The 27436-nt window shown below is 44.5% G+C and overlaps 2 protein-coding genes across 4 annotated transcripts in view; one reads left to right on the plus strand and one right to left on the minus strand.

Moving 5' to 3' along the window:
• Positions 1-4483: 4483 nt before the first annotated feature.
• Positions 4484-26854, minus strand: LOC147124121 (betaine--homocysteine S-methyltransferase 1-like). The gene is made up of 8 exons (XM_085982316.1): positions 26746-26854; positions 25918-26050; positions 20786-20904; positions 17207-17398; positions 11089-11236; positions 9238-9420; positions 6128-6356; positions 4484-4734 (listed from the first exon to the last, which is right to left on the minus strand). Exons 1-8 carry the CDS (start codon positions 26785-26787, stop codon positions 4542-4544), a joined length of 1239 nt encoding a protein of 412 aa, XP_085838442.1. The 5' UTR covers positions 26788-26854; the 3' UTR covers positions 4484-4541.
• Positions 26855-26964: 110 nt separating this feature from the next.
• The window catches only part of dmgdh (dimethylglycine dehydrogenase), a 169396-nt gene continuing 168924 nt past the window's right edge, over positions 26965-27436 (plus strand). For all 3 annotated transcript variants that reach the window (XM_085982273.1, XM_085982283.1, XM_085982306.1), the window contains exon 1: positions 26965-27252. In XM_085982273.1, coding sequence (XP_085838399.1) covers positions 27113-27252 — 140 coding nt within the window. In that variant the 5' untranslated portion in view covers positions 26965-27112. The remainder of the gene's footprint in view (positions 27253-27436) is intronic.

Here is a 27436-nt window from a genome sequence, read left to right on the forward strand (position 1 = left end):
AAGTCTAAATACACTACGTCCACTGGTTCCCCTTTATCCACCCTATATGTTAATTCCTCAAAGAACTCCAGCAAATTTGTCAAACATGACTTCCCCTTCATAGAGCCATGCTGACTTTGTCCTATTAAATTATGATTATCCAAATGTCCTGTTACTGTCTCCTTAATAATGGACTCCAAAATTGTACCTACCACAGACGTTAGGCTAACCGGTCTATAGTTTCCAGCCTTCTGTCTACTGCCCTTTTTAAATAAGGGTGTTACATTAGCAGTTTTCCAGTCTGCCGGACCTTTGCTGAATCCAGGGAGTTTTGGAAAATTATTACTAATGCATCCACAATCCCTACCGCCACTTCCCTCAAGACCCTAGGATGTAAGCCATCAGGTCCAGGTGATTTATCCGCCTTGAGTCCCATTATTTTACCGAGTACCACTTCCTTAGTGATTTTGATCGTGTTTAGCTCCTCCCCCTCTATAGCCCCCTGTTTGTCCAGTGTTGGGATATTCTTAGTGTCCTCTACTAATGGGACTAAGGCAGGTCTGAAATGGAAAGAAAAGCTGGCAAACACAATGCAGCAACCGTTGAAGAACTAAGTAGGCTGACGCCAAATGTGCAGTCTGCCTCACCAGCTTCACAGAGCTGTTAAACGATGACAATTTGAAACGTCATACGTTGACGTTCTCTGTAATCGGCTTTCCCTTAATTGGCCTCCTAAGCCCACTGGGTGGGCTTAACAACATCAATCAAGGGAAAATAGCGTGGGTTGGCCAGAAGTTGATGGAGGCGGGACTGAAACCCGACAAATGGGAGTCCCGCCTCCAAAAGCTCCCCATTGGCAAAATCCAGCCCCAAGTGTTATCTCAACTCCCCGTCAAAACACCCATCCCACATTGCCAGCATCTCCTGCCATAAAGACATTCAAAGCTGAAGTTAAGGTCTTAAGTTATTAAAGTCAATCTTAAGGCCAGAAGGCTGCAAGGTGCCTAATAGTAAAACAAGGTGCTGTTTCTCAAGCTTGCATTGAACTTCACTGAGGCTGTGTGAGAAGGGAATAGAGGTCAGAGTGGAAGTGGGATGGGGAATTGAAGTGGCAAGCGACAGAGAGTTCAGTGGAGCACTTGTGGACAGAGCAGAGGTGTTTGGCAAAGCCGTCACCTAATCTGAGTTTGGTTTCCCCAATGCGGAAGAAACCATCCTGGCCAGATGGACTGCAATGATTTTATTGATGGTGTCGACTTGATTCAGTGGTAAAATCACATGACTTGTGATAAACTTTCCAACAGCAGGATTTAAAATAAATATCCAATTCACAACTAGAATGATTGAGTCAATATATTTCAATTAGCTGTAAGATTCAGCTGTTTGCTTGCTGGTGGAAGAGGTGAGTTTCACAGCTCACTGAAATGCTGAAAGATGGAGTGATTGCTGAGTTAGACTGCTGGGGCAGTCTGGGATGCAGTCTACCCCTTGGCAGAACCCAGGAGCACTGATAGCGGCAAGAACGCCAAGGGCACCTCCAGTGACTCAGGCTTTCAGCTGCAACTGTGGCCATGGTGATCAACAGTCAAACGATCCTGGGAAGGAAAAAAAATCTACAGGGGAGGTACACTTTGATATTTTCAACCTACCCTCTTGGCCCACTAATCAGTGGAGGTTTGGGAGCAGGGCACAGTGTCATCTCTTCCAGCTGCCCAAGCAATAGGGTGCCCAGCAAGCAGGAGGCATTTCAGAAATGTGGAGGGAGGCCAGGAATGGCCCGCCCCCCTCAATTACATAGTACTGTTGGGTCTACGCCTGCTGCAAGTGCAGGCCAAACTCTGCCTCCTCAGGAAAACTCAGCAAAACCCAAGGCTATGTTAAAGTGGTGTAGTCCCAGCAATCTGTGTCTCTCTTTTTGGTGGCTTGAATACACCTAACATAAGTAGGAGCAGGAGTAGGCCATTTGGCCCTTCGAGCCTGCTCCACCATTCAATAAGATCATGGCTGATCTTCTACTTTATCTCCACTTTCCTGCACTATCCCCATCTCCCTTAATATTCAAAAATCTATCGATCTATGTCTTGAATATACTCAACAACTGAGCCTCCACAGCCCTCTGGGGTAAAGAATTCCAAAGATTCACCACCCTCTGAATGAAGAAATTTCTCATCTCAGTCCTAAATGGCCGACCCCTTATTCTGAGACTGTGACCCCTGGTTCTAGACTCCCCAGCCAGGGGAAACATCCTCCCTGCATCTACCCTGTCAAGCCCTGTAAGAATTTTGTATGTTTCAATGAGATCACTTCTCATTCTTCTAAACTCTAGCGAATATAGGGCTAGTCTACGCAATCTCTCCTCATAGGACAATCCCCCCATCCCAGGAACCTTCGTTGCACTCCCTTTATGGCAAGTATATCCTTCCTTAGGTAAAATGTAAGAAGTCACACAACACCAGGTTATAGTCCAACAGCTTTATTTGAAATCACAAGCTTTCGGAGCGCTGCTCCTTCTTCAGGTGAAGTGGAGAAATGCATAAAGACACAGCTTATATAGTCAGAGAATCATGTCAGATGTTTACAGGTAACCTTTCCAACTGCCATTTATCACACCTCGGCAGAGAGATAATCACAGCAGTCAAAGGTGTGAATGGTGTCCAAACAGGTCAGTCAGGGAAACATTACATCAAAGAACAATGAGGTGGGGTCACAAGGGGTCAAATATTGCAGATGCTGGGGTCTGTATGAAAAACAAAAAAAGACAAAAAACATTTTTTTTGGCTGGAAATCACAGCAGGTCTGGCCGCATCTGTGTAGAGAGAACAAGCCAATGTCGACTCGAGTCTGGATGACCCTGCATCAGGTGGGGTTACATGTAGCGTGACATGAACCCAAGATCTCGGTTGAGGCCGTCCTCATGAGTGCGGAACTTGGCTATCAGTTTCTGCTCGACGATTTTGCGTCTGAAGTTCCGGTTTGGGGCGCACAAACGGCGTTGCACGACGAAATGACGTCATAAGTTGCGCGCGCAGCTGAGCGCGCGCAAACACTTTGCGCCGGCGCTAAATGTCAACTGAAGTTGGGCGTAGGCGCAGATCGTTCTGCGCCCGGCCGCTAAGTGCCTAGCGCTCGAGATCTACTCCTCTTATGGCGCTAACGGCTGGCGAACGCAACTGAATTTCTAGGCCTAGGTCCTTTCTATCCACTTTTAGCTATGCCCCTCATAATTTTATACACCTCAATAAGGTCTCTCCTCAGCCTCCTGTTCCAAGGAAAACAGACCCAGCCTATCCAGTCTTTCCTCATAGCTAAGATTCTCTACTCCCGGCAACATCCTTGTAAATCTCCTCTGTACCCTCTCTAGTGCAATCACATCTTTCCTGTAATGTGGTGACCAGAACTGCACACAGTACTCTAGCTGAGGCCTAACTAGTGTTTTATACAGTTGAAGCATAACCCCCCCTGCTTTTGTATTCTATGCCACAGCTAATAAAGACAAACATTCCGTATGCCTTCTTAACCACCTTATCTACTTGGCCTGCTACCTTCAGGGTTCTGTGGACATGCACTCCAAGGTCCCTTTGTTCCTCTACACTACGCAGTGTCCTACCATTTAAATGTATATTCCCTTTTGTTGTTAGCCCTCCCCAAATGCATTACCTCACACTTCTCTGGATTGAATTCCATTTGCCACTGTTCTGCCCACTTGACCAATTTATTGATATCTTCCTGCAGTCTACTGCTTCCTTCTTCAGTATCAACCACACAGCCGATTTTAGTATCATCTGCAAACTTCTTAAATCATACCCCCTATATTCAAGTCTAGATCATTGATATATACCACAAAAAGCAAGGGACCTAGTACTGAGCCCTGCGGAACCCCACTGGAAACAGCCTTCCAATCACAAAAACACCCATCAATCATTACCCTCTGCTTACTGTCTCCGAATCCAACTTGACACTTTGCCCTGGATCCCATGGGCTTTTAACTTCGTGACCAGTCTGCCATGTGGAACCTTATCAAAAGCCTTGCTAAAGTCCATATACACTACATCAAACGCACTACCCTCATCAAAAAATGCAGTCAAGTTTTTCAGGTACGCAGAACTGTCAAAATTGGAAAAAGCCTGTTAACAAGCAGTTAAGTGGCTATAATCTGCTTCCCGTCGCTAGGAGTCGGGTCCCTGCGCAAATCAGGGACCTGACTCCCGGGAAGATTGACTGGAGGTTTGGGACCCGCTTCCAATCTTTTTGATTTTGCCAGCAGTCCCGCCTCCAAACCCGAACCCTGAGCGCCGGCAAAATCCAGACCTATGTGTTTATCCAAGACCAGATTGGGGGCGGGTGAATCTCCCACTCCTCCACAGTAACTTTGTCAGAAACCCTCGTTTGGGTGTGGAAGCAGGGTTTCCGCTGAACTTCCAATGGTGGAGTGGGAGAAGCCACAATGAAATTTACTCCCACATTAACAATTTATACAAGCTCTTTAAAAGTAAATACAAGACAATTTGTTCACTGGACTCAAAAACTTTATTCATTCAATTTGGTAATATCTGCATGGTACATTATGCTACCATTCCAGTAAAATTCTTCTGCTTTTCAAACACCTCTTTCAATTGGTGGTCAGTTGTCCCTTCTTTTTGTTGCACTAGGTCTTTGTCTCCTTTGGTCACGCCCCAGCTGTCTGGTTTTGAGAAGGAGGCTGAATAGGGTCGGCCAGTTGCAGGCACCAGTTTCTCCCAATACACCCGCTGAGCTCTAAGAAACAGGACAAAGAAAATGCTTTATTTTATGAGCTACTGGGCACAATTTCTGTGAAAGTTGTTGTTGACAATTGTTTCCACTGGTTGATGAATTGTTAGCAAGGGGTATTGACTCTGGATCATTAGAAGAACAGGGATTTTGTTTTCCGCCCCCTCCATAGAGGGTTGATCGAACACTTTCAGAAGTTGCTATTGAGACAGAGGCACTTAAATTCTGTGTGGGTTTCACTGGTCTGCCACTGTAACTTTGGAGGGAGATCAACAGATCCCCCAGGAAAATGGCAAATCTGTTTCCAGGAATTTCCCCACTGCATTGCAAGGGTGTAACCTGTGTCCATCCCTTACGATGCAAATGACAGGCATTCCATGATGGGGGTTCCCAACTCCTGATCTTTAGTTGCGACCTGGCACTGCAGTGGTAGCTGTTATGCCAAGTAGGTGTAATGGCCTCTAAAAGGGCATTGGCGGGCCCCATTAGTAGGGACCAGGCAGCGAGAGATATAATGGCCAGGAGAGAGAGTCTGGGCAGCACCGCCCCTTTCACCCCCACACACAACCATATGGATGTGTGCGCTGGAGTTTCCGATAGGTGGGCAGCAGAGACGTGCACGAGTGGCACTAGTGCCCATCTGGTCCATGCCCACTATGCAAACTCCAGGAGGTGCTATCCAAGGAATTTCAGGTCCGAGGGAGAGTAAAGGGAATTAGGTAAGCTTTTAAAAATGAGGAATATAGAATGATACAAAGAAATGGGATTAGAGTAGGTAACTGGCTGCCTGGACAACAAGATCAGCCATGATCTTACTGAATGGCAGAGCAGGCTCGAGGGGCAGTATGGCCTACTCCTGCTCCTATTTCTTATGTTCTTATGCAACGCCAGTTGAAGAGCTGGTACTGGACAATCACAATTGGGCCAATGGCATTCTGGGTTTTAAATTCCATACATAAGTAGCTCAATTTAGAGGCAAGGGTGGTTAAAACTTTTGCCACGTTTTACTATAAAAGTGTATTAACATTTGTTTGAAAAGAAGTCAATTGCAAGGGTGTAACCTGTGTCCATCCCTTAGGAGTTGTGAATTGGATACTTATTTTCAGCCCTGCTGTTGTAAAGTTTATCATAAGTCATCTTATGTTGGCTTAGAATTTGTAGCTAAGTCAGGGAAGCTGAAAATGTTAGCTCGTCAGTTCTTCAAAAATATTATGCTTAGTGGGGGTTAATTTTGACTTTGGGCGACTGTGTAAAATGGAATGAGATGAACATTTTTTTACGAAAAAAATTCGGGAGAAATGTCTAACAGGCGGCTGATATTGCCGGTTTTATACCATCGCCCACTAGATTATTACGTTATATAGTTGATAAGTACACAGGAAAGTTCTACCAATCATACCTTGCTCGCACCCAAGGCTTTGTGTGCATGGCAAGACCACTTCCCCAGGTGTCATGTTTTTCTGAAGCTGCTGGAGGGAAGCCCCTCTCGGCTGCTAGCTCTTCGGCTATAGCTCTAATGTGAAAGGCCTCAAATCCACAGCAGCCGCCAATGTATCGGATTCCCAGGTTATATGCATTCCTTGCATATTTATGCATGTCCCATCTGGTGAGAATTCGTGGCTCCAGAGCTTTTAAGAGAACAGAATCAGGTAGTAAATCACATGGTCCAACTACAATGAAACCATTTTATGTTGCTTTCAAAATAAAAATAAATGCTATGTGACGTAAGAAAACTACTAGGCACTTGGTCTAAGCGTTAAAGCTTTAATCAACTGTTTTTCAACATGGAGATCTAGTTGTGTCCTTCACTAGTTCCTGTTAAAGAATGTCCTGAGCAAGCTGGGCCCGAGCATTTATACTCTCCCTGGACAGCGCCACCAGCAGCCCGCCCAGTATTATTTCATAAGTCATTTCCACATGAATGACAAGATTCACGTCAATATGTTTATTTTAAACCTTCAGCTGCTTCTGCCCTGACTATAAAAGCCACAAACACTGCCTTTGATTCACAATCCTCAGCTTAATGTTGGACCAATCTGCAATCTACCATTTCCAAGGGTACTAAAATTCCTCGGGAGTGGGGAAGGAGAAAAGAGAGAGTGGTTCTACCAATCTCCCACCACAACCAGTTCTGCCAGATCTGTAGTTTCTGACTTGCCTTGTAAGGGGTGGAACCTCCGCCCATCCTTTGCAAGGTAAAAGTTGTTGTGTGGCAGAGATATGGGGCTCCTTACGTTGGTGTATTTCTAGATGCTAGTACAGCAAGTTGAGGTGTATTGTCCTGTGGATGGATGAAAGTGTACCCCACTGGTGGGATCCAGGTCAGGATAGCTCTCCTCCTTAAGTTTGCAGATGACACGAAAATTGGTGGGGTGGTAAATTGCGAGGAGGAAAGCCTCAGGCTACAGGACGATATAAACGGGTTGGTCAGATGGGCAGAAAAGTGGCAAATGGAATTTAACCCTGAAAAGTGCGAGGTGATGCATTTTGGACGGACAAATAAGGCAAGGGAATACACAATGAGTGGTAGGACCCTAGGAGGTACAGAGGGACCTTGGTGTACATGTACATAGATCCCTGAAGGCAGCGGAACAGGTAGATAAGGTGGTTAAAAAGGCATATGCGATACTTGCCTTCATTAGCCGAGGCATAGAATATAAGAGCAGGGAGGTTATGATGGAGCTGTACAAAACGCTGGTGAGGCCACAGCTGGAGTACTGTGTGCAGTTCTGGTCGCCTCACTATAGGAAGGATGTGATTGCTTTGGAGAGGGTGCAGAGAAGATTCACCAGGATGTTACCTGGGATGGAGCGCCTCAGCTATGAAGAAAGACTAAACAGGCTGGGGTTGTTTTCCTTGGAGCAAAGAAGGCTGAGGGGGGACCTGATTGAGGTGTACAAAATGATGAGGGGCATAGATAGGGTAGATAAAGAGGAACTTTTCCCCTTAGTAGGGGGGTCAATAACAAGGGGGCATAGATTCAAGGTAAGGGGCAGGAGGTTTGGAGGGGATTTGAGGAGGAACTTTTTCACCCAGAGGGTGGTTGGAATCTGGAACTCACTGCCTGAAAGGGTGGTAGAGGCAGGAACCCTCACAACATTCAAGCAGCATTTGGATGAGCACTTGAAATGCCATTGCATACAAGGCTATGGACCAAATGCTGGAAAATGGGATTAGACTGGACAGGGATTGATGGTCGGCGCAGACACGATGGGCCGAAGGGCCTCTTTCTGTGCTGTATAACTCTATGACTCGCCTTACAAGAGGAGGTGGCCACCAGAGATGAATGCATAATGGTGTTTGCATCCACCTGCTCCATGCAAATTTAATGTCCTTCCATTGATCCTGTAAACTCCAGTGGGTCAGCACTGGAGGGTGCAATCCTAGCTTAAATACCTGATAATGTTCGAGAATTTCAGGGGCTCAGTTTCTACACTAGTCTAGTTACAGGTTGTGCTACAAAATTGGCAAAAGCCTCCAATCAAGTTCCTTCCCACCCCAATTTTTAGCCAACTTCAGTAATTTATGTTGATGAAAAAGGGCCAAGATGGTCATATGTAACCAGTACACATACCCTCATTCGCTCCGCCACCCCTATCTGGGATCACTTCTGGGTCCTTCCTCTCCAAAAAAAAAATCAATGGAATTAGAATTCCAGTTCCCATCTGTTGCTAATCTGAACCTTAATGTAATTCAGTGCTGCCTACCGAATGATCATTAGAGGTGGGCAATGAACAGTCTTTACAATGTGCTCCAGATTAAGCAGGCTGGCACTGCATATGTTCGGACTTTGACCTCAAACCAGCAGCGAGCCCCAGGGCAGCATCTAGTGAGACATTCCCCTTGAACGGCTCTTGCACCTCCAAGATTAGAGCTCGAAGATCAATTGTAGATTCAGAGTACTGGGACCAGGGAGAAGCCACGAAAAACAGATCTGAGCCACTATTTGGAGGATGCCAGCTAGCAACTAAATCCAAGAATGTGTAGATAGGACAACTTTTGGTTTAAGTTGTAAATCCTCACTGCACTACTTATTGGCTAGCAGGCTGGAGCACCGTAAAAAAGCAAGGTTGCTGAAACTTAACCAAAATTAATGTGGCCAAAGTTCATGCACTCAAAAAAAAGTTACTGATATTTATTGAAGATCACCTTATAAGAGATGATTAAGGCCAAGGAAGTTCGCAGCAGCAGGGTGAGAAAATGATATGGTTGATGTTTTCCAATTGACAGAATAGAGAATTTCTACATTTGCTAGCACAGATCTTTTTAAATTTTCCTGCTTCATTTTTCTCCAGCTTTCTGTCCCATCTTAACTGTACATGTGCAATTGAAGTCAGAGATGCAGAGTAACAAGCAGGAAGGGCCTAGGTTTGACTCAAGGCCTACCAGCAACTACATACAAATAGAAAAAACAGATTCTAAAGTACCAATAAATGCAACAAAAAAAATCTCAACCCAAAGTCTATTAAATTTGATCAGAAGGCATTAGCGATAAATTTAAACTTTTACCAAATGGAAATTCTGGTAGATCAATGAATCCCTGCTTGTTGCAATCGGGTGTGTGAAAAGCAAGAGGCTGCACCATCAAGTGTGCTTTTAGATTTGCAGCTTCTAAACCTTCCTTCATAAGCTTCACAGTTTTGAGGGAAGTGGTTGGGTCAAAATGGCAGTTCACGCCAACAACGTCAGCACCTATAAAACAAGAATTGAAACATCATTTAATGGGGAAAAAGATGGGGGAGCTTGCAGGTTGCAACATCTGCTAGATCTCGTGAGTTTTTTTGTTTGGATACAAGGTATTGGGCTGAAAAAAAATTGCAGTTCTTTAATCTGAAATTCAAGATAATTCCAGCTGCTTTGCCAAATGTGCTGCACCACACAGTACAGCAGAAACCACTTCAGCCAGAAACAGATAAGCAGGTTGTCCACCCTATATGGATAACCTATTTGGTCTGAACACTCTTAACCAACCAGCTACTTGGCAGAATTCCTGCTCCCTCCACATTGCTTCAGTGGGATGGATAACCCGCTGTTAAGTCTTGACAAATGATAGTGAAATCAAATGAGTTGGAGGTCTGCAAATAGTCAACCGTGAAACAGAACTAAATCTCCTGGTCGACGGCATGGCTCTTCAACTCCGCAAATCGCTCCATCTTTCAGCATTTCAGTGAGCTGTGAAACTCACTACTTCCACCAGCAAGCAAACAGCTGAATCTTACAGCTAATTGAAATATCAAGTGAGCTGGGGAAAGGAAGTGCATAAGCAGTACAGTCAACTGTGATTTCTGTCAGGAGGAACAATCGGTGAATTAGGAGAAATCAGTTTCTACCAAAGTACTTCATATAGTAGGAAATGGGTTTTCGCTTACATGGGGGAGCATTACAAACTAAACAGAAGACATTTGACTACCCACTTTTGGTTGTTATAGCACAAACTGTATTCTAAACCAAATATCCTTCATGCCATCTATATGGAATACCATGGCCCTCCAAGCACAAGTTATAATTTCTCTCCAAACAGGATGGTTGGAACTTAAGACACCAGAATGTGTGTATTAAAAACCAAAATCATTTTACGAAAAATGTTTTGGCAGTCTTAGGATTGTTCAGTTCAGTGATATATTTAACAAAACATCCATGAAGGACAGATCCTAAAATGGCTTCAGCTGGGATTTCTCTTGACTGAGTGCAAGGTAATCTTATCTATAATCCGCATCCCACTTCAAAAGTCATCCACTATAAACTGTTGTAAATCTGGTAACTTGACAATCTTCTAAAGGGCTGAGCCTATTTTACCACTAATCTGATAACTTGGATGAATGTGACCGAGTGGATTTGAGAAGACCTAAAAAGATGCCCTGGACATAGATCCATGCATAAAATGCCCAAGTTTTTGACTGGCAAAACAAAAAAAAACTTCTACTAGAGTGTAACTTTGTGCTTTAGTCCAAGTACCCATGGCAAAACTTGTCCACAACCAAGAATTTGCAGAAAAACTAATTTAGCTATTTAATGATTTAAAAAAATACAGGAGGCATCAAACTCAACAAAGTTTGAAGAAACTTTTCCTGGTATGCAGAAACATAAAATAGCAATATTCAGAGGTTGGGTTAATAGCACTGTGGAGGCATAGTGGGGGAAACTGTACTATGCATCTAATCACACATAGGGGTGTTTAATGTTGACACTGGGTACCAAAACTAGAAAAGATAAACAGCAGTGAAGCGCCTCACCTTCAATACTTAATTTAATTCTCTTGCCCAGACCAAAAAAAATACAAGGCAAGGAAAATATTCCTATTAGCAGTAACACTGGAATGCTTTGTCATCCTAAAAGAAAAGGTTGGCGAAATTGCCTTACCAGCCTTTACGAGTCTGACTGCACAGTCCCCAGCCGATACTCCAGTCAGATCACCCTCTGGGCCAATGCACAAGGTGGCACAAACTGGTTTGCCAGATTCCTTCAAAACCTGAACTGCCCATTCGGCTTCCTCCACATGTTCAAAGTACTGCAAGAGAGAGCACCAGTATTTAAATACAAAGACTAGTATCAGGAGTCTGCTTGTCTTGAACAAGCTTCCTGCAAAATAAAATGGCAGCCTATTAATTTTCCACAAAGTTTTTCCAAAAAAACATGGGCCCATATTTTCCTCTTTGCTAATTTTAGATAAAAAAGTTAGGTGCAAGCAGAAAGTGTGTAATGTCAATAGAAAGCATTAGATTATTCATCTGAGCTTAATACTGCTTTAAAGATTTCTATCCCTTCAAATACTGAAATGTAGTGAAAAATTTGTGTGGGAGAAAAAAACCAACTATTAATGTAGTGCTCTTCGAGTAGAAGAATGACCCAAGGCACTTCAGAGAGCAGAAAACAGTGGGCGGTTTGGGAGAAGTGACCAAAGGTTTGGCTGAAAAAAATGTTGGAGCAAAAGGCTGATTTTTGCTCGTCAAGCTCTTCGTGACAAATCAGAGAATCTCAAGAATCTCCATTTTATATTTTTGAATCAACTTTTATCTAGTCCAAATTAGGATTGTTTTACTAAAATGGATTCCCAAATTTCCTTAGGATAAGCTATAATCTCTGTAGCTTGGTATGTAAATGCCACTTAACAGGGAATTGTATAACCTCTGTTTAAATTAATCCACAAATACTGCAGACAATATCCATTATCTGTATTGGGTAGAGCACCCAGAGGCCTCAATTACAGTCTACTCCAGTTAATTTGCTAGGTTTTGCTTTTCAAAAAAATCAGAAATTAATCAATTTTACTAAGAAACATAGAAGATAGGAGCAGTAGTAGGCCATTCGGCCCCTCGAGCCTGCTCCGCCATTCAATGACATCATGGCTGATCATCCAAACTCAGTACCCTGTTCCTGCCTTCTCCCCATATCCCTTTAGCCTGAAGAAATATATCTAACTCTTTCTTGAATATATTTAATGAATTGGCCTCTACGGCCTTCTGTGGTAGAGAATTCCACAGGTTCACCACTCTCTGGGTGAAGAAATTCCTCCTCATCTCTGTCCTAAATGACTTACCCCTTATCCTTAGACTGTGACCCCTGGTTCTGGACTCCCCGACCATCGGGAACATCCTTCCCGCATCTAGTCTGTCTAGTCCTTTTAGAATTTTATAAGTTTCAATGAGATCCCCTCATTCTTCTAAACTCCAGCGAGTATAAGCCCAATCGACCCAATCTCTCCTCATACGTCATTCCTGCCATCCCAGGTATCAGCCTGGTGAATCTTCGCTCCACTCCCTCCACGGCAAGAACATCCTTCCTCAGGTAAGGCGACCAAAACTGCACACAATACTCAAGGTGTGGTCTAACCAAGGCCCTGTACAACTGCAGCAAGACATCCTTTTTCCTGTACTCAAACCCTCTCGCTATGAAGGCCAACATACCATTTGCCTTCTTAACCGCCTGCTGCACCTGCATGCTTACCTTCAGCGACTGGTGCACAAGGACACCCAGGTCTCGTTGCACTTCCCCTTCTTCCAATCTATTGCCATTCAGATAATAATCTGCCTTCCTGTTTTTGACACCAAAGTGGATAACCTCGCATTTATCCATGTTATATTGCATCTGCCCAATCACTAACCTGTCCAAATCATACTGGAGTTTCTCGGCATCCTCCTCACAGCACACACGCCCACCCAGCTTTGTGTCGTCTGCAAACTTGGAGATATTACGCTAAGATAGCGCAGAGGGTGTTTTGTAATGATTTCAATTTGAATTAACAGATAATTTTAATTAAGAAGTAGGCCTTATAGGTATTACAAAACAAGTCAGGAAACAGATCAGGTAATCCTCATACCTTTGAAACCTACTTTAGATATCTTTTTAATCTTCAGTTTACACAGGGAAAGAAAAGGATGTGACGCAGAGTGTGAATATTTATTTCAGTGTAATATTACATTGTCGGATGATTAACAAGTCAGGCCAGCAGAGCATTGTGTGAGCATCCAGTCCCACATAAAACCTGATCCAAATGAAGACTATTACTGAGAATCTGGTGCAATCTACTGTGACTGCTATGCTTCCATTTTATTTTATTTAATACGCTTGATTTGTATTTGTAGCCTGAGATATAGTCAATATTATTTGTGCATCAGTCAGAGAAACTGCAAGCAGATGGTGGTACTGCAAGCCAATTTCCAGTACCTATCTTAAATGGCAAGAGATCATACCTTTTCCTGCAGCCTGCTCTCCCAGATCATTTTAGCGTACAAGGCCATGTTTTGCTTCACTGGAAGCATACATTGCCTCTGAACTTACTTGGAATTTTTGCATGAGGAATAAACAAAATCAAGTGAGTTCAAACTGCAATAAAGCTCAGCATTCCATGGATATGCAGTCAAATTGGTAGTAACTAACTGACTTCAGAATGAACAATTAGGGAGTTTAACAAAGGGAGATTTCAAAGCATCGTTACAGCAATAAAAGTGGTTCCCAATAGAGGAATTTTATGGCAACATGAGAGTTGATGCTTTGGTAATTGTAGTGCAACAGCAGAAGGAGGAAGAGGAGAAGACAGCTATGGGGCTGATGGAATGAGAGGTCCTACCTTATGCAGCAGCTCTACTGCAACAGAACCTTTTGGGCATGATACAGGAGGCTCAAACTGACTGGGGAAGCAGCGAGAGGTGTGTCAAAGATATGCAGGGACAGTCAAGTAACCACCAATTGAGGCAATAAAGGCCACAAATAACACTTATGCCAGAGGGACCCTCCAATCATCTACATGAGTCGGTCACTTTTTTGACACATGGAGATCTGACATTTCTTTTTCCTGCCCAATGAAAACACAGCAGATTTCAAGGTAGTAAAAGTGAATTAATTTTATTAAATTGTGCAGTGCTAGAGGTGTAGGGGTTTAACACATGTTGTTACCATGTTTGTCCTTTGTGGACGTACCCAACCACTAAGTGCGGCAGTACTTACTACCAGCGGATGGCTGAAGTGCCAACCACTGAGCTGCAGTGAATATAGAGGGACCACTGCCTACATCAGTGCCACTGATAGCTCGTTGCTTATGGAGGTAGCACCTACAATGACAAACATTAGTGTTAATTCTGTGCCAACTACTGTAGTTGCTCCTATGCTACTCCATGAATTTCCATTCCTGGTGGGCATCTCTTCATGATACCAACTGATCCTTTGTTAGCATATAATGTCCGAGTCAGAATTTCCAATTGGGCCACTCCATTACCAGAAATGTGGCAGAGTTGGCCTGAAGTCCACTAATGTTGGGAGACCAAGACCCTATCCTAACTTGCAGGGTCACAGCCATTTATATGGTCAGGGTGGACAACCCGTATCTGTGAGGGATGAGCAAGAGCCGCCTTGATCCTACAGTGCAACTGGTTGCTCAGTAGTGGGGGGGGGGGGGGGGGGACTTCTGCCCCCCCTCACCCCAAGAGAAAAAGGTCAGCAAAATGTTATTAAAAAAAGGCCCTAAGGGAGTTATAAGATTTTTAAATTAAAAGGTAAAGAACCCCTCCAGGATCAATTACCTTCGCCTTCAACTGTTTTGGGGCCTTGATGAGACTCATTAGCTCTCAGCTGCCTAAAGTTCTATTAAGGCCCAGAGATTGTGAATGGACAGAATTCCTGGGATAGCCAAAGAACTTCCCCAGACACAGAGGTGGGGAGTCACCCACAGGAATTTCTCTGCAGAGTAAACAGAGATCAGGTTCTGCCTCAGTCTCCCCCATGTGGCGGGGGGAAACCTGCCTGCATGGGCAGCACGGTGGCATAGTGGTTAGCACTGTTGCCTCACAGCGCCAGGGACCCGGGTTCGAATCCAGCCTCGGGCGACTGTCTGTGTGGAGTTTGCACATTCTCCCCGTGTTTGCGTGGGTTTACTCCGGGTGCTCCAGTTTCCTCCCACAGTCCAAAGATGTGTGGGTTAGGTTGATTGGCTATGATAAATTGACCCTTAGTGTTAGGGGGATTAAATACGTGGGGTTACGGGGATAGGGTGGGATATGTGTTGGTGTAGGGGTTACGGGGATCGGGTGGGATATGTGTCGGTGCAGGCTCGATGGGCCGAAATGGCCTCTATCTGCACTGTGGGGTTTCTGTGATTTCTGTGATTGTGCTCTGGGCCCAATCGGGATTCCAGGTTCTCTGAATCCCCCTTCATGGCTTAGCTGCAACAGTTCTCCAAGTTGAAGCCAGCTATGACCACATTTTAGAGTCTGAACCCTTGTTCATATGGGAGAGCGGATATCTGGCACTCAGGTTAAGTAATGCTCTTCAATTGTGCCTATTGAACCAGTGGGTTCTCCTTGCACCGAAGTAGAAGATGGGACATTCAGTGCATAAGCACAACTGCCCATTTGGGTATGGTGTTTTCATTACACGGACCACTATATGGTCGTGCACGATCGGTGCAATCCTGACTGCACAGCAAGACCGTTGCTCGAGAGGTGCTGGTCACACCCGCACCCGAATGAGACAATGCCCTCCATAATAAAGTCTGCGCATTTACATAGTGGAATACATGACAAATTGGTAGTGCCAACAGCAATGAAATCTTCATTGCTGCAGATCAACCCTTCACTCCCATTACAGGGTTTGTCCTGTAAAGGCCAAACAAAAAAGGCATCATCGGCCCCTCAATGTCTAGAGCCGTGGATGCAACATCATGTCAATCATGAGCATATTAATCTAGTACATACCCCTCCAATCTCCAACACTCTCCAGACTCACCTTCCTGAATAAATCAGCTATTACCTTGCTTGTGTGTAGCGAGTGGTTTCTGATCATATTGGTCCATGCTATGCCCTCCTATAATGTAGGGGTTTGCCTTTAAACAGGAGAGCATGAGATGGTAATTTGGGCAATGGAATTTTTATATATATTCTCTTTGCCATCAAACCACGTAGTTAGGCAAAAAGCTACTGCTCCACTTGCCGCATCATTGCCGACACGTCTCTGCATCAGTGCAGCAATTTTGGAGTGTATCATTTAACAATTACTTGCCTTCATGTCCATCTATGGCCTGTGCTGTGCTACTTTACAGCATTATTTGCACCTTACCTTTGTACTTTTCTTTGTTGTGCAAATTCTTCTGGACCTCTTGCTGGGTCCTTGAGCAGTTGATATGGAGCTCTCCTTCAGGTGGGAAATTGCCACACTTGTTTACTCCTTAGCACATTTGGGATCATCGTCCCGCACCAAAAATCTGATTGGTATGCTTCATTCCAGAGGTTACCAGTACCTGCAGGGCTTGGGCACTAAACTGTGCTTTTCTCAATCTTCGTTAAGCCATTTTACACAAATATTGTGCACTTCACAGCTGAAACTTTAATATTTATATACTGGTTATAAGTAGCTTGTTTAGGAAGTGTTAAGGTGTATGGTGATTGGCTGCTTTGTTATTAAACTACTAAATGAAAACTGCATTCAAGAATCACACTTCCAAGCCACAAACAAACATCAGACTTTGGCACTTCAAAAATTTCAATTAAATAGAGAGAGAGAGAGAGAGAGAGGAAAGCATTAGCCGTTGGTTTTTAAAAGCAGACTACCTCCATGAGGAGCAACTAAAAAAAAACCTGGAACTTGGCTGGTGCTAAAGAAACTGATGCGCACTTACCAGAAACGGGAACAAGATCATTCAATATTATTGAAATGCACTGCAACTTGGGTTTGCTTCGGAAATGTAAAAGTATAGAGGAAATTGAAAGCAAAAAGCAGAGTAGCCAACTGGGATGACTCATGAACTAGCAAACTAATCATGATTTCTGAGGCAGCTTCCTGCAAAACAAGTACTGTAAAAACTACTGAACATGCCAAAAGCAAGTTATTCAATATATCCTGCATAGTTTTACTGTGCTCCATTGCCTTGTTGCAATCCAGATTTTAGAAATGCAGACAAACTAAACAGGTACCCCTGTATACTGTTTAAAAAAAAAATACAATGCCGATAAACATTTAGGAATCCAGTTCAAGAGCAAAGACCATATACCTCAGCAATCATAAAGTCTACATCCTTCTTGATAAAGACATCCAGTTGTTTCTTGAAGGTTTCTTTCACATCAGTCTCACTTTTGCAGCTGAGGTAGGAAGGGGTTTGGCTGACTCCTCCAGCAACTAGGGCATCTCCTTCATTAGCCACCTCCCTAGCAATATCACAAGCAGCTTCATTCACTTTTTCACCCTGAAAGAGAAAAAAGTTAAGCTGTTTTGCAAGCCAGCTACAATGAAATAACAAATGTTGCAACTACTGAACTGAAAAACAATTTTAACGGCCAACTCGTTTCATAAGTTTATAGGCGAACATTGTTTCAAGACAGCCAAGGGTAGATTTTATGAATTTGTATCCCCTGCATGAAGTTTGACAGACTGAATGCATGTTGGGAATTTAGTCAGAGGTCAGTAGATCCTGCAGGATTTTCTGCTTAATTAAAATTGATGGATAGAAATTATGAAGCCTGAAAATGTGCAGGCCTTGATCCCGGCAGTAACTCTGGTTATCACACCTGCTGGTGACCTCCACCCTCGAGACTACCAGAGCATGCAGGGTCAATGAGGCAACATAATTTGCATAGAGCCGCTACAGGCACCTGCCAGACCCATAGAGACCAAAGTTCTGGCCGCTAATGGGGGTAAAACCAGCAGATCCAGGACCCAGCCTGTTTGCACTGTTTTGCCAGAGATGGCAATAATATGGCCAAGGAAATTCAGCTCCATGCCAAGAGTGCGAGTTCATAAAAACTCTTTGCCTTGTACAAAAGACATCATATTGCCATTCAATATGCAAATTTTCTGGCTGGAATAGGGTTACTAGGGTCAAATTAACTAAGACCATCTGCTTGTTACCATCGCTGAACTAGTTAGTTTATATTGGTCAACTTCCTTCTACCCACTCATTTTGTTTTAATGTTCGTTTATGGGATGTAGGCGTCACGGCATTTATTGCCCATCCCTAATTGCCCTTGCAAAGGTGATGGTGAGCCACCTTCTTGAACCGCTGCAGTCCATGTGGTGAAGGTACTCCCATAGTGCCTTAGGTAGGGAGTTCCAGGATTTTGACCCAGCGACAATGAAGGATTGGTGATATACTTCTAAGTCAGGATGGTGTGTGACTTGGAAGGCAACTTGGAGGTGGTGGTGTTCCCATGCGCCTGCTGCCCTTGTCCTTCTAGGTGGAAGAGATCACGGGTTTGGCAGGTGCTGTCGAAGAAGCCATGGCAAGTTGCTGAAGTGCATCTTGTAGATGGTACCCACTGCAGCCATGGTAAGCCAGTGGTGGAGGAAGTGAATGTTTAAAGTGGTGGATGGGGTGCCAATCAAGTGGGCTGTTTTGTCCTGGATGGTGTGGAGCTTCTTGAGTGTTGTTGGAGCTGCACTCATCCAGGCAAGTGGTGAGTATTCCATCACACTCCTGACTTGTGCCTTGTAGATGGTGGAAAGGCTTTGGGGAGTCAGGTGGAGAGACACTCGCCACAGAATACCCAGCCTCTGACCGGCTCTTGTTGCCACAGTATTTATGTGGCTGGTCCAGTTAAGTTTATGGTCAATGGTGACGCCCAGGATGTTGATGGTGGGGAATTTGGCAATGGTAATGCCATTGAATGTCAAGGGGCGGTGGTTAGACTCTCGCTTGTTGGAGATAGTCATTGCCTTCTGTGGCGCAAATGTACCCTGCCACTCAACAGCCCAAGTCTGAACATCATCAAGTTCTATTGCATGCGGGCATGGACTGCTTTGTTATCTGAGGAGTTGCGAATGGCACTGAACACTGTGCAATCAGCGAACATCCCCATTCCTGACCTTATGTTGGAGGGAAGGTCATTGATGAAGCAGCTGATGATGGTTGGGCCTAGGGCACTGCCCTGAGGAACTCCTGCAGTGATGTCCTGGGGCTGTGATGATTGACCTCCAACCACCACAACCATCATCCTTTATGCTAGGTATGACTTCAGCCAGTGGAGAATTTTCCCCCTGATTCCCATTGACTTCAGTGTTACTAGGGCTCCTTGATGCCAGACTCAGTCAAATACTGCCTTGATGCCAAGGGCAGTCACTCTCACCTCACCTCTGGAATTCAGCTCCTTCGTCCATGTTTGGACTAAGGCTGTAATGAGGTCGGGAGCCGAATGGTCTTGGCGGAACCCAAACTTGGCATCAGTGAGCAGGTTATTGGTGAGTAAGTACCGCTTGATACACCTTCCATCACTTTGCTGATGATTGAAAGTAGACTGATGGGGCAGTAATTGGCTGGATTGGATTTGTCCTGCTTTTTGTGGGCAGGACATACCTGGGCAGTTTTCCACATTGTCGGATAGATGCCAGTGTTGTAGCTGTACTGGAACAGCTTGGCTGGAGGCGCAGCTAGTTCTGGAGCACAAGTCTTCAGCACGATAGCCAGGATGTTATCGGGGCCCACAACCTTTGTTGTATCCAGTGCGCTCAGCCATTTCTTGATATCAAGTGGAGTGAATTGAATTGGCTGAAGACTGGCTTCTGTGATGGTGGGGGCCTCAGGAATAATCTTTTGTCATGGTCTAGAAGTAGACTTCTGACCAAGCTTCTCCCGTAAACGTCAGGCAATTCAAAATTCTGCTGCCTGTATCCTATCCTGCACCAAGTCCTGCTTACCCATCACCCATGGCCTTGCGTACATTGGCTCCCGGTGCCCCAACATCTTAAGTATAATATTCTCTTCTTCGTCTTTAAAGACCCTTGCACCTCCCCATCCCTTAACCTCCTCCAGCCCTACAATTCCCCCCACTTTCCATTCCTCTGACTATGACCTTTTCTACATCCCCCTCCTGCATTGCATCCTTTGTGGCGGTGCCTTCAGCCACCTGGTCCCCATGCTCTGGAATTCCCCAAACTTCTCCGCATTACTTTGTTCGTGACCCTCCTTAAACACCACGTTACCAAGATTTTGGTCACCCCTCCCAATATCTTTCTTTGTCTCGGCTACCCCATTTTTAGATTACGTCTCTGAAGCACCGAGACATTTTTCTACGTTAAAGGCGGCATATAAATGCAAGTTGTTGTAAAGTTGTTTTACTGGGACTGTCCTAAACTATTTGCAGTTAAATTATTTATTTAGCAGTTAAGAGCTCGCCACGTATCGGTGGACAGAAACTTGCAACTAAAATATGGAATCATAGTAAAAAGACTCATTTATATAGCGCCTTTCACGACCACCAGACATCCCAAAGCACTTTACAGCCAATTAAGTACCTTTGAAGTGTAGTCACTGTTGTAATGTAGGAAATGCGGCAGCCAATTTGCACACAGCAAGCTCCCACAAACAGCAATGTGATCATGACCAGATAATTTGTTTTTGTCATGTTGATTGAGGAATAAATATTGGCCAGGACACCAGGGATAACTCCCCTGCTCTTCTTCAAAATAGTGCCATAGGATCTTTTACATCCACCTGAGAGAGCAGGGTAGCACTCCCTCAGCACTGCAGTGTCAGCTTCGAATTATTATGCTCAAATCTCTGGGGTGGGATTTGAACCCACAACCTTCTGACACAGAAGAGTGCTACCAACTGAGCCACAGCTGACACCTAGAAACTTACTGAAAATTTTTGCTCCACATAATTTCCCCTGTTCTTCAACTTGTCATCACTTGCATAAAAAGTGAAAGTCTGCATGACTGTAGAGCCTGCTCTGAGGAACTCACGGTGCAGCTGTTTCACTGAAAGAAAAGTAACAAAACAGAACTTTAAAATACTTAGTCTTAGACCATATTGAGGACACCTGCCAACTGGCTGGATGTTGCACAGGAGTTCAGTTTTTGAACAGCACAAATGCCATTCTGGTATTGCCAGTATTTCGGTACCCTACAAACATCTGCCAGTCAAATCAGACCCGCCAAACTGTATAATGTTTAATGCTGCTCACATCTACACATTACAAAAGGAACAGCAGCTTGGTGTTGTACTTCATGCTAATCTAATATTGACAGGTACAAAATAGTCCTTACCAGGATTAATGAGTTAGTTGGTTATCTTACTGATTAGACTAGCAGACCCCGCTAGAATCTTACTCTGCAATTCACAGTCTTAGAGTCAGTTATAAGCACAGAAAGAGGCCCTTCAGCCCCTCATGTCCACGCCGGCCATCAAGCCCTGTCTATTCTAATCCCATTTTCCAGCACTTGGTCCGTAGCCTTGTATGCTATGGCGTTTCAAGTGCTCCTTGAATGTTGAGGGTTCCTGCCTCTACCAACCTTTCAGGCAGTGAGTTCCAGATTCCAAACACCCTCTGGGTGAATTTTTTTTCCCTCAAATCCCCTCTAAATCTCCTGCCCCTTACCTTGAAACTATGCCCCCTGGTTATTGACCCCTCTACCAAGGAGAAAAGTTCCTTTCTATCTACCCTATCTATGCCCTTCATAATTTTGTACATTTCAATCAGGTCCCCCTCAGCCTTCTCTGCTCTAAGGAAAACAACCCCAGTCTGTCCAGTCTTTCTTCATAGCTGAAGCGCTCCAGCCCAGGTAACATCCTGGTGAATCTCCTCTGCACCCTCTCCAATGCAATCACATCCTTCCTATAGTGAGGCGACCAGAACTGCACACAGTATTCCAGTGTGGCCTAACTAGCGTTTTGTATAGCTCCATCATAACCTCCCTGCTCTTATATTCTATGCCTCGGCTAATGAAGGCAAGTATCCCATATGCCTTTTTAACCACCTTATCTACCTGTCCTGCTGCCTTCAGGGATCTAATTAAACGCACACCAAGGTCCCTCTGATCCTATCCTTCCTATGGTCCTACCATTCATTGTGTATTCCCTTGCCTTGTTACTCTTCCCAAAATGAATCACCTCACACTTTTCAGGGTTAAATTCCATTTGCCACTGTTCTGCCAAACACATCTATATCGTCCTGTAGCCTGAGGCTTCCCTCCTCGCTATTTACCACTCCACCAATTTTCGTGTTATCTGCAAACTTACTGATCATACCTCCTACATTCATATCTAAATCATTAATGTACACTACAAACAGCAAAGGACCCAGCACCGATCCCTGCGGTACACCACTGGACACAGGCTTCCAGTCACAAAAACAACCTTCGACCATCACCCTCTGCCTCCTGCCACTAAGCCAATTTTGAATCCAATGTGCCAAATTGCCCTGGATCCCATGGGCTCTTACCTTCTTGACCAGTCTCCCATGCGGGACTTTGTCAAAAGCCTTACTGAAGTCCACGTAGACTACATCAACTGCACTACCCTCATCCACACACCTCGTCACCCCCTCGAAAAATTCAATCAAATTGGTTAAACATGATCTCCCCCTGACAAAGCCATGCTGACTATCCTTGATTAACCCTTGCCTCTCCAAGTGGAGACTAATTCTGTCCCTCAGAATTTTTTCCAATAATTTCCCTACCACTGATGTTAGGTTCACTGGCCTGTAATTCCCTGGTTTATCCCTACTACCCTTCTTGAATAATGGTACTACGTTAGCTGTCCTGCAGTCCTCTGGCACCTCCCCTGTGGCCAGAGAGGTTCTGAAAATTTGTGTCAGAGCCCCTGCAATCTCCTCCCTTGCCTCACACAGTAGCCTGGGATACATCTCATCTGGGCCTGGGGATTTATCCACTTTTAAGCCCGCTAAAACCGCTAGTACCTCCTCCCTCTCAATACTAATTTGTTCAATTATATCACAATCCCCCTGCCTGATTTCTATGCCTACATCGTCCTTCTCCATAGTGAACACAGATGCAAAATATTCATTTAAAACCTCACCCACATCTTCTGGCTCTACACACAGATTGCCACTTCGGTCCCTAATGGGCCCTACTCTTTCCCTGGTTATCTTCTTGCCCTTAATATACGTATAAAAACACCTTGGGATTTTCCTTGTGCTGTGTCAGGTGTATGCTTCAAAATGTATCTTCTGAAATACATTTAATGGAATTACAAATTCCAGTCGAGTTTGAAGGAGCTTTGATTAAAAGCTTTAACATGTTTCTGGTTATTCTGGCCATGTTAACATTCTTTGCTTCAAGCAACTGTGCTTAGTATCAGTTCTAGGCTACTAATTTTAGAATTAGCAATTAATTTCAATCATGTGTGATCACTTTGAAAATGCAGATGGCTAGCTTTCTGAAATTGGCCAAGGCACCATTTACAAGTGCAGCCAATATTCTGTAGCTATCCAATCATAGAATCATTACAACACAGTCAGAGGCCATTCGGCCCATGCTAGCTCTCTGCAAGAGCATTTAAGCTAGTCCCACTGCCCCTTCCTTTCCCCGTAGCCCAGCATATTTTTTTCCCCACCACTTGCTGCGTAAAAAATGTTTTCCTCAGGTCGCCTTTGGTTCTTCTGCCACTCACCTTAAATCTGTTTGCTCTGGTTCTCGACCCTTCCGCCAATGGGAACAGTTTCTCTATCTACTGTCTAGACCCCCTCATAATTTTGAATAGCTCTATCAAATCTCCTCTCAATCTTCTCTGCTCGAAGGAGAACAACCCCAGTTTCTCCAGTCTATCCACGTAACTGAAGTCCCTCATCCCTGGAACCATTCTCGTAAATCTTTTCTGCAACCTCGCTAAAGCCTTCACATCTTTCCTAAAGTGCGGTGCCCAGAAATGGAGACAATACTCCAGTTGAGGCCATTGTTTTATAAAGGTTCATCATAACTTCCTTGCTTTTGTACTCTGCCTCTTTTTATGAAGCCTAGGATCCCATATGCTTCTTTAACCGCTTTCTCAACTTGCCCTGCCACCTTCAACGATTTGTGTACATATACCCCCAGGCCTTTCTGTTCCTGCACCCCCTTTAGAATTGTACCCTTTAGTTTATATTGCCTCTCCTCATTCTTCCTATCAAAATGTATTACTTTGCATTTTTCTGTGTAAAATTTCATCTGCCATGTGTTTGCCCATTCCACCAGCCTCTCTATGTCCTCTTGAAGTCTATTCCTATCCTCATCACTGTTCACTATACAGGGTACTTCCAAGTTTTGTCTCATCTGCAAATTTTGAAATTGTGCCCTGTACTCCCAAGTCCAAGTCATTAAAATATAGCAAGAAAAGCAGTGGTCCTAGTAGCGACCCCCTGGGGAACACTGTATACCTTCCTCCAGTCTGATAAACAAGCGTTCGCCACTACTCTCTGTTTCCTGTCACTAGCCAATTTTGTATCCATGCTTCCACTGTCCCTTTTATTCCATGGGCTTCAACTTTGCTGGCAAGCCTATTATGTGGCAATTTATCAAACCCTCTGTTACCTCAATGAACTCAATCAAGTTAGTTAAACCCGATTTGCCTTGAACAAAACCGTGCTGGCTTCCCTTAATTAATCCACACTTGTCCAAGTGTCTGTTAACTTTATCCCACATTATTGTTTCTAAAAGCTTCCCCACCACCGAGTTAAACTGACTGGCCTGTAGTTTCTGGGTTTATCCTTACATCCTTTTTTGAACAAGGGTGTAACATTTGCAATTCTCCAGTCCTCTCGCACCACCCCCGAATCCAAGGAGGATTGGAATATTATGGCCAGTACCTCCGCAATTTGCACTTTACTTCCCTCAGCATTCTAGTATGCATCCCATCCGGTCCTGGTGACTTATCTACTTCAATTACAGCCAGCCTTTCTAGTGCCTCCTCTATCAATTTTTAGCCCATCCAGTATCTCAACTTCTTCCTCTTTCACTAGGACTTTGAGTATCTTCTTCCTTGGTAAAGACAGATGCAAAGTACTTATTTAGTACCTCAGCTATGCCCTCTACCTCCATGCGTAGGTCTCCTTTTTGGTCCCTAATTGGCCCCACCCTGCCTTTACTACCCGCTTACTATTTATATGCCTATAGAAAACTTTTGTATTCCTTTTTAAGTTAGCTGCCAGTCTATTCTCATACTCTCTCTTTGCCCCTCTTATTTTCTTTTTCACTTCCCCACTGAACTTTTTATATTAAATCTGGTTCTCACTTGTATTCTCAACCTGACATCTGTCATATGCCCCTTTTTTCAGCTTCATCCAGGGAACTCAAGCTTTGGTTGTCCTATCTTTCCCTCTCGTGGGAATGTACCTCGACTGTACCTGAACCATCTCCTCTTAAAAGGCAGCTTCAATTACAGTTTAGCCTGCCAATCTTTGATTCCAATTTACCCGGGCCAGGTCCGTTCTCAACCCACTGAAATTGGCCCTCCTCCAATTAAGTATTTTAACTCTAGATTGCTCCGTCCTTTTTCCACAGCTAATCTAAACCTTATGATACTATGATCACTGTTCCCTAAATGTTCCCCTACTGACACTTGATCCACCTGACCCACCTCATTCCCCAGAACCAGCAATGCCTCCTTCCTTGTTGGGTCAGAAACATACTGATCAAGAAAGTTCTCCTGAACACTTCAGAAATTCTTCCCTCTCTGCCCTTTACACAAATACTATCTTAGTCTATATTCAGTAATTGAAGTCCCCATTATTACTAGCCTATATAGTTCTTGCACTTCTCTAATTTCACTGCTGTCCCTTTTTTAATCAATTTTTTTTTTTATGTAATACTATTTTAAATGGACAAGTATAATATTTTACCCCTAGTGTAGTGACTTCCTCTGAATTTATTAGATTTCAGTCTTGAAGTTTTTAGGACTATAATGTGACAGTAGGGGGCCATGTTATGTGGGAAATAGTTTATGCAAGAGCAGAGTTGCTTGTTGGCAATAAGTTTCTGGTTGTTTTATGGCCTTACCAGCCTCTGGATGCTCGATTGTTGCTTCTGGAGTCCAGGGACCAGCTTTGACATAACCTCTCTTCTCAAGAGAAAAAACAAATCCTCCATCTCCAATAACGACGTCCCCAGAAGTCAAACGCTCCAGAAGTCCCTGCAATAAAATTTCACATCTTAAGCATAAAGATTCAAGACGCTAAATGGTTCTAACCAGCATCACAGCATGAAGCAAGTAATGTAAAGAAAAAGGGATGAAACTGAGATATCATCGAACCAAATGACCAGGGCGTTCAAAAAGTGAATTTAATTTTTACAAAACAGTAAACTGCAGTAGGAAGATTTTTGTTTTGTTGCAGAGTGCCCGTTTGCAACCTCCCCGAGGCAGGGGGGCGTCCTGGTTGCTCAGGACATTTGGCTCGCACCCAATGATCTGCGTCAACTGCAATGCTCCGATCGCCGGGCATTGGCTTTTGCCGACGACCGGGAGGGGAAGGGAGACGGGGGTCCGGCGGCAGGAGCAGCAAGCAGCAGCCCCTCGTCGGACACGGCGCTGGAGCAAGCCACTGCCCAGCCCACACCTCGTGCCGCGCCCGGGCCCGGAATGGGGCGCGCGGCCCCTCAGGGACCTGCAAAAACCCACGAGGTCGCGGCCAAGGCAACGCAGAGTGCCAGCCGGGTGTTCGGGTGGGAAACCTAAACATGACTGGCGCTCATCGATCGAGGCACCTGCGTTAAGCCAGCGGTGCTTCTACCTGCAAAAAAAAAATGGGACAAGTCCGTCATTATTTGCAAACAAAAACAATAATCTGAAAACGGTTTGAAATGAAGGGGGGAGGGGGGAAATGTTACTCTTTTTGCAGCGTTCTTTCCGTCGTTCCCCACTGGTGGCATTTCGACAATAGTTCTTGCACTTCTCTTTCGCACTCGGTTCGCAGTTCCAAATACTGGGTTCCTCACACCTTTTTATAGCGATCGCGAAGGCGGTGGCGGCGCCCAGGTATCCGCCTCCTGCGCTCCCATTGGCCTCCGCCGGATCGCGCTCCCCGGGCGGACTGTCGGCTGGAGAGCGAGTGGGCGAAGTTGCAAAAGTTGCAAAGTGTCTGGGAAAGTCTGAGAGTTTGGGTTGAGGGGGGCTAAGGCTGCAAAGACACAGAGAGAGAGAGACAACCAGATTTATTTATTTTATTAAAAAAAAACAGTATTTTAGGATCTGATCATGTCGCGGCTGCTAAAGTTTTTTCAATCTCATATTCTTCGACGAAAATTGCCATTCCTGCCTGTGTTAGCAGAGCGCTCCCGTTGGATTCCTATCCGTCCTCTAGGCAGCGCGCCACCCACCAAACCATCCAAAGAGGGGTGAGTGCTTTCCTGAACCCAACCTTGTCTTTGCACGTCTGAAATTAATGCAAATGCTGCCATTTGGATGTATAATCTTGCGGGCGTGATCATATTTAATTCAGTACAAATAAAAAAAACTGGATCAGTGCTACAAAAATTCTGGCCGCGCTGAAGCCACTTGCTCGTTTTGTAAATGTAAGCA

This window comes from Somniosus microcephalus, chromosome 1 (genome assembly GCF_052327205.1).
Source record: "Somniosus microcephalus isolate GS21.2 chromosome 1, FLI_Smic_1.0, whole genome shotgun sequence".
Taxonomy (NCBI): domain Eukaryota; kingdom Metazoa; phylum Chordata; class Chondrichthyes; order Squaliformes; family Somniosidae; genus Somniosus; species Somniosus microcephalus.

What these genes read in the sequence shown, in the direction of transcription:
- LOC147124121 (XM_085982316.1), bottom strand. Translation starts at nt 26,787, where the DNA reads ATGCCACCAGTGGGGAACGACGGAAAGAACGCTGCAAAAAGA. An exon ending in TAGACTTTATGATTGCTGAG is followed by an intron (nt 11,237 to 17,206) that starts GTATATGGTCTT and finishes TCTCTCTTGCAG; the next exon opens with TACTTTGAACATGTGGAGGA. An exon ending in TCTACCAGAATTTCCATTTG is followed by an intron (nt 6,357 to 9,237) that starts GTAAAAGTTTAA and finishes TTCTCTTAAAAG; the next exon opens with CTCTGGAGCCACGAATTCTC.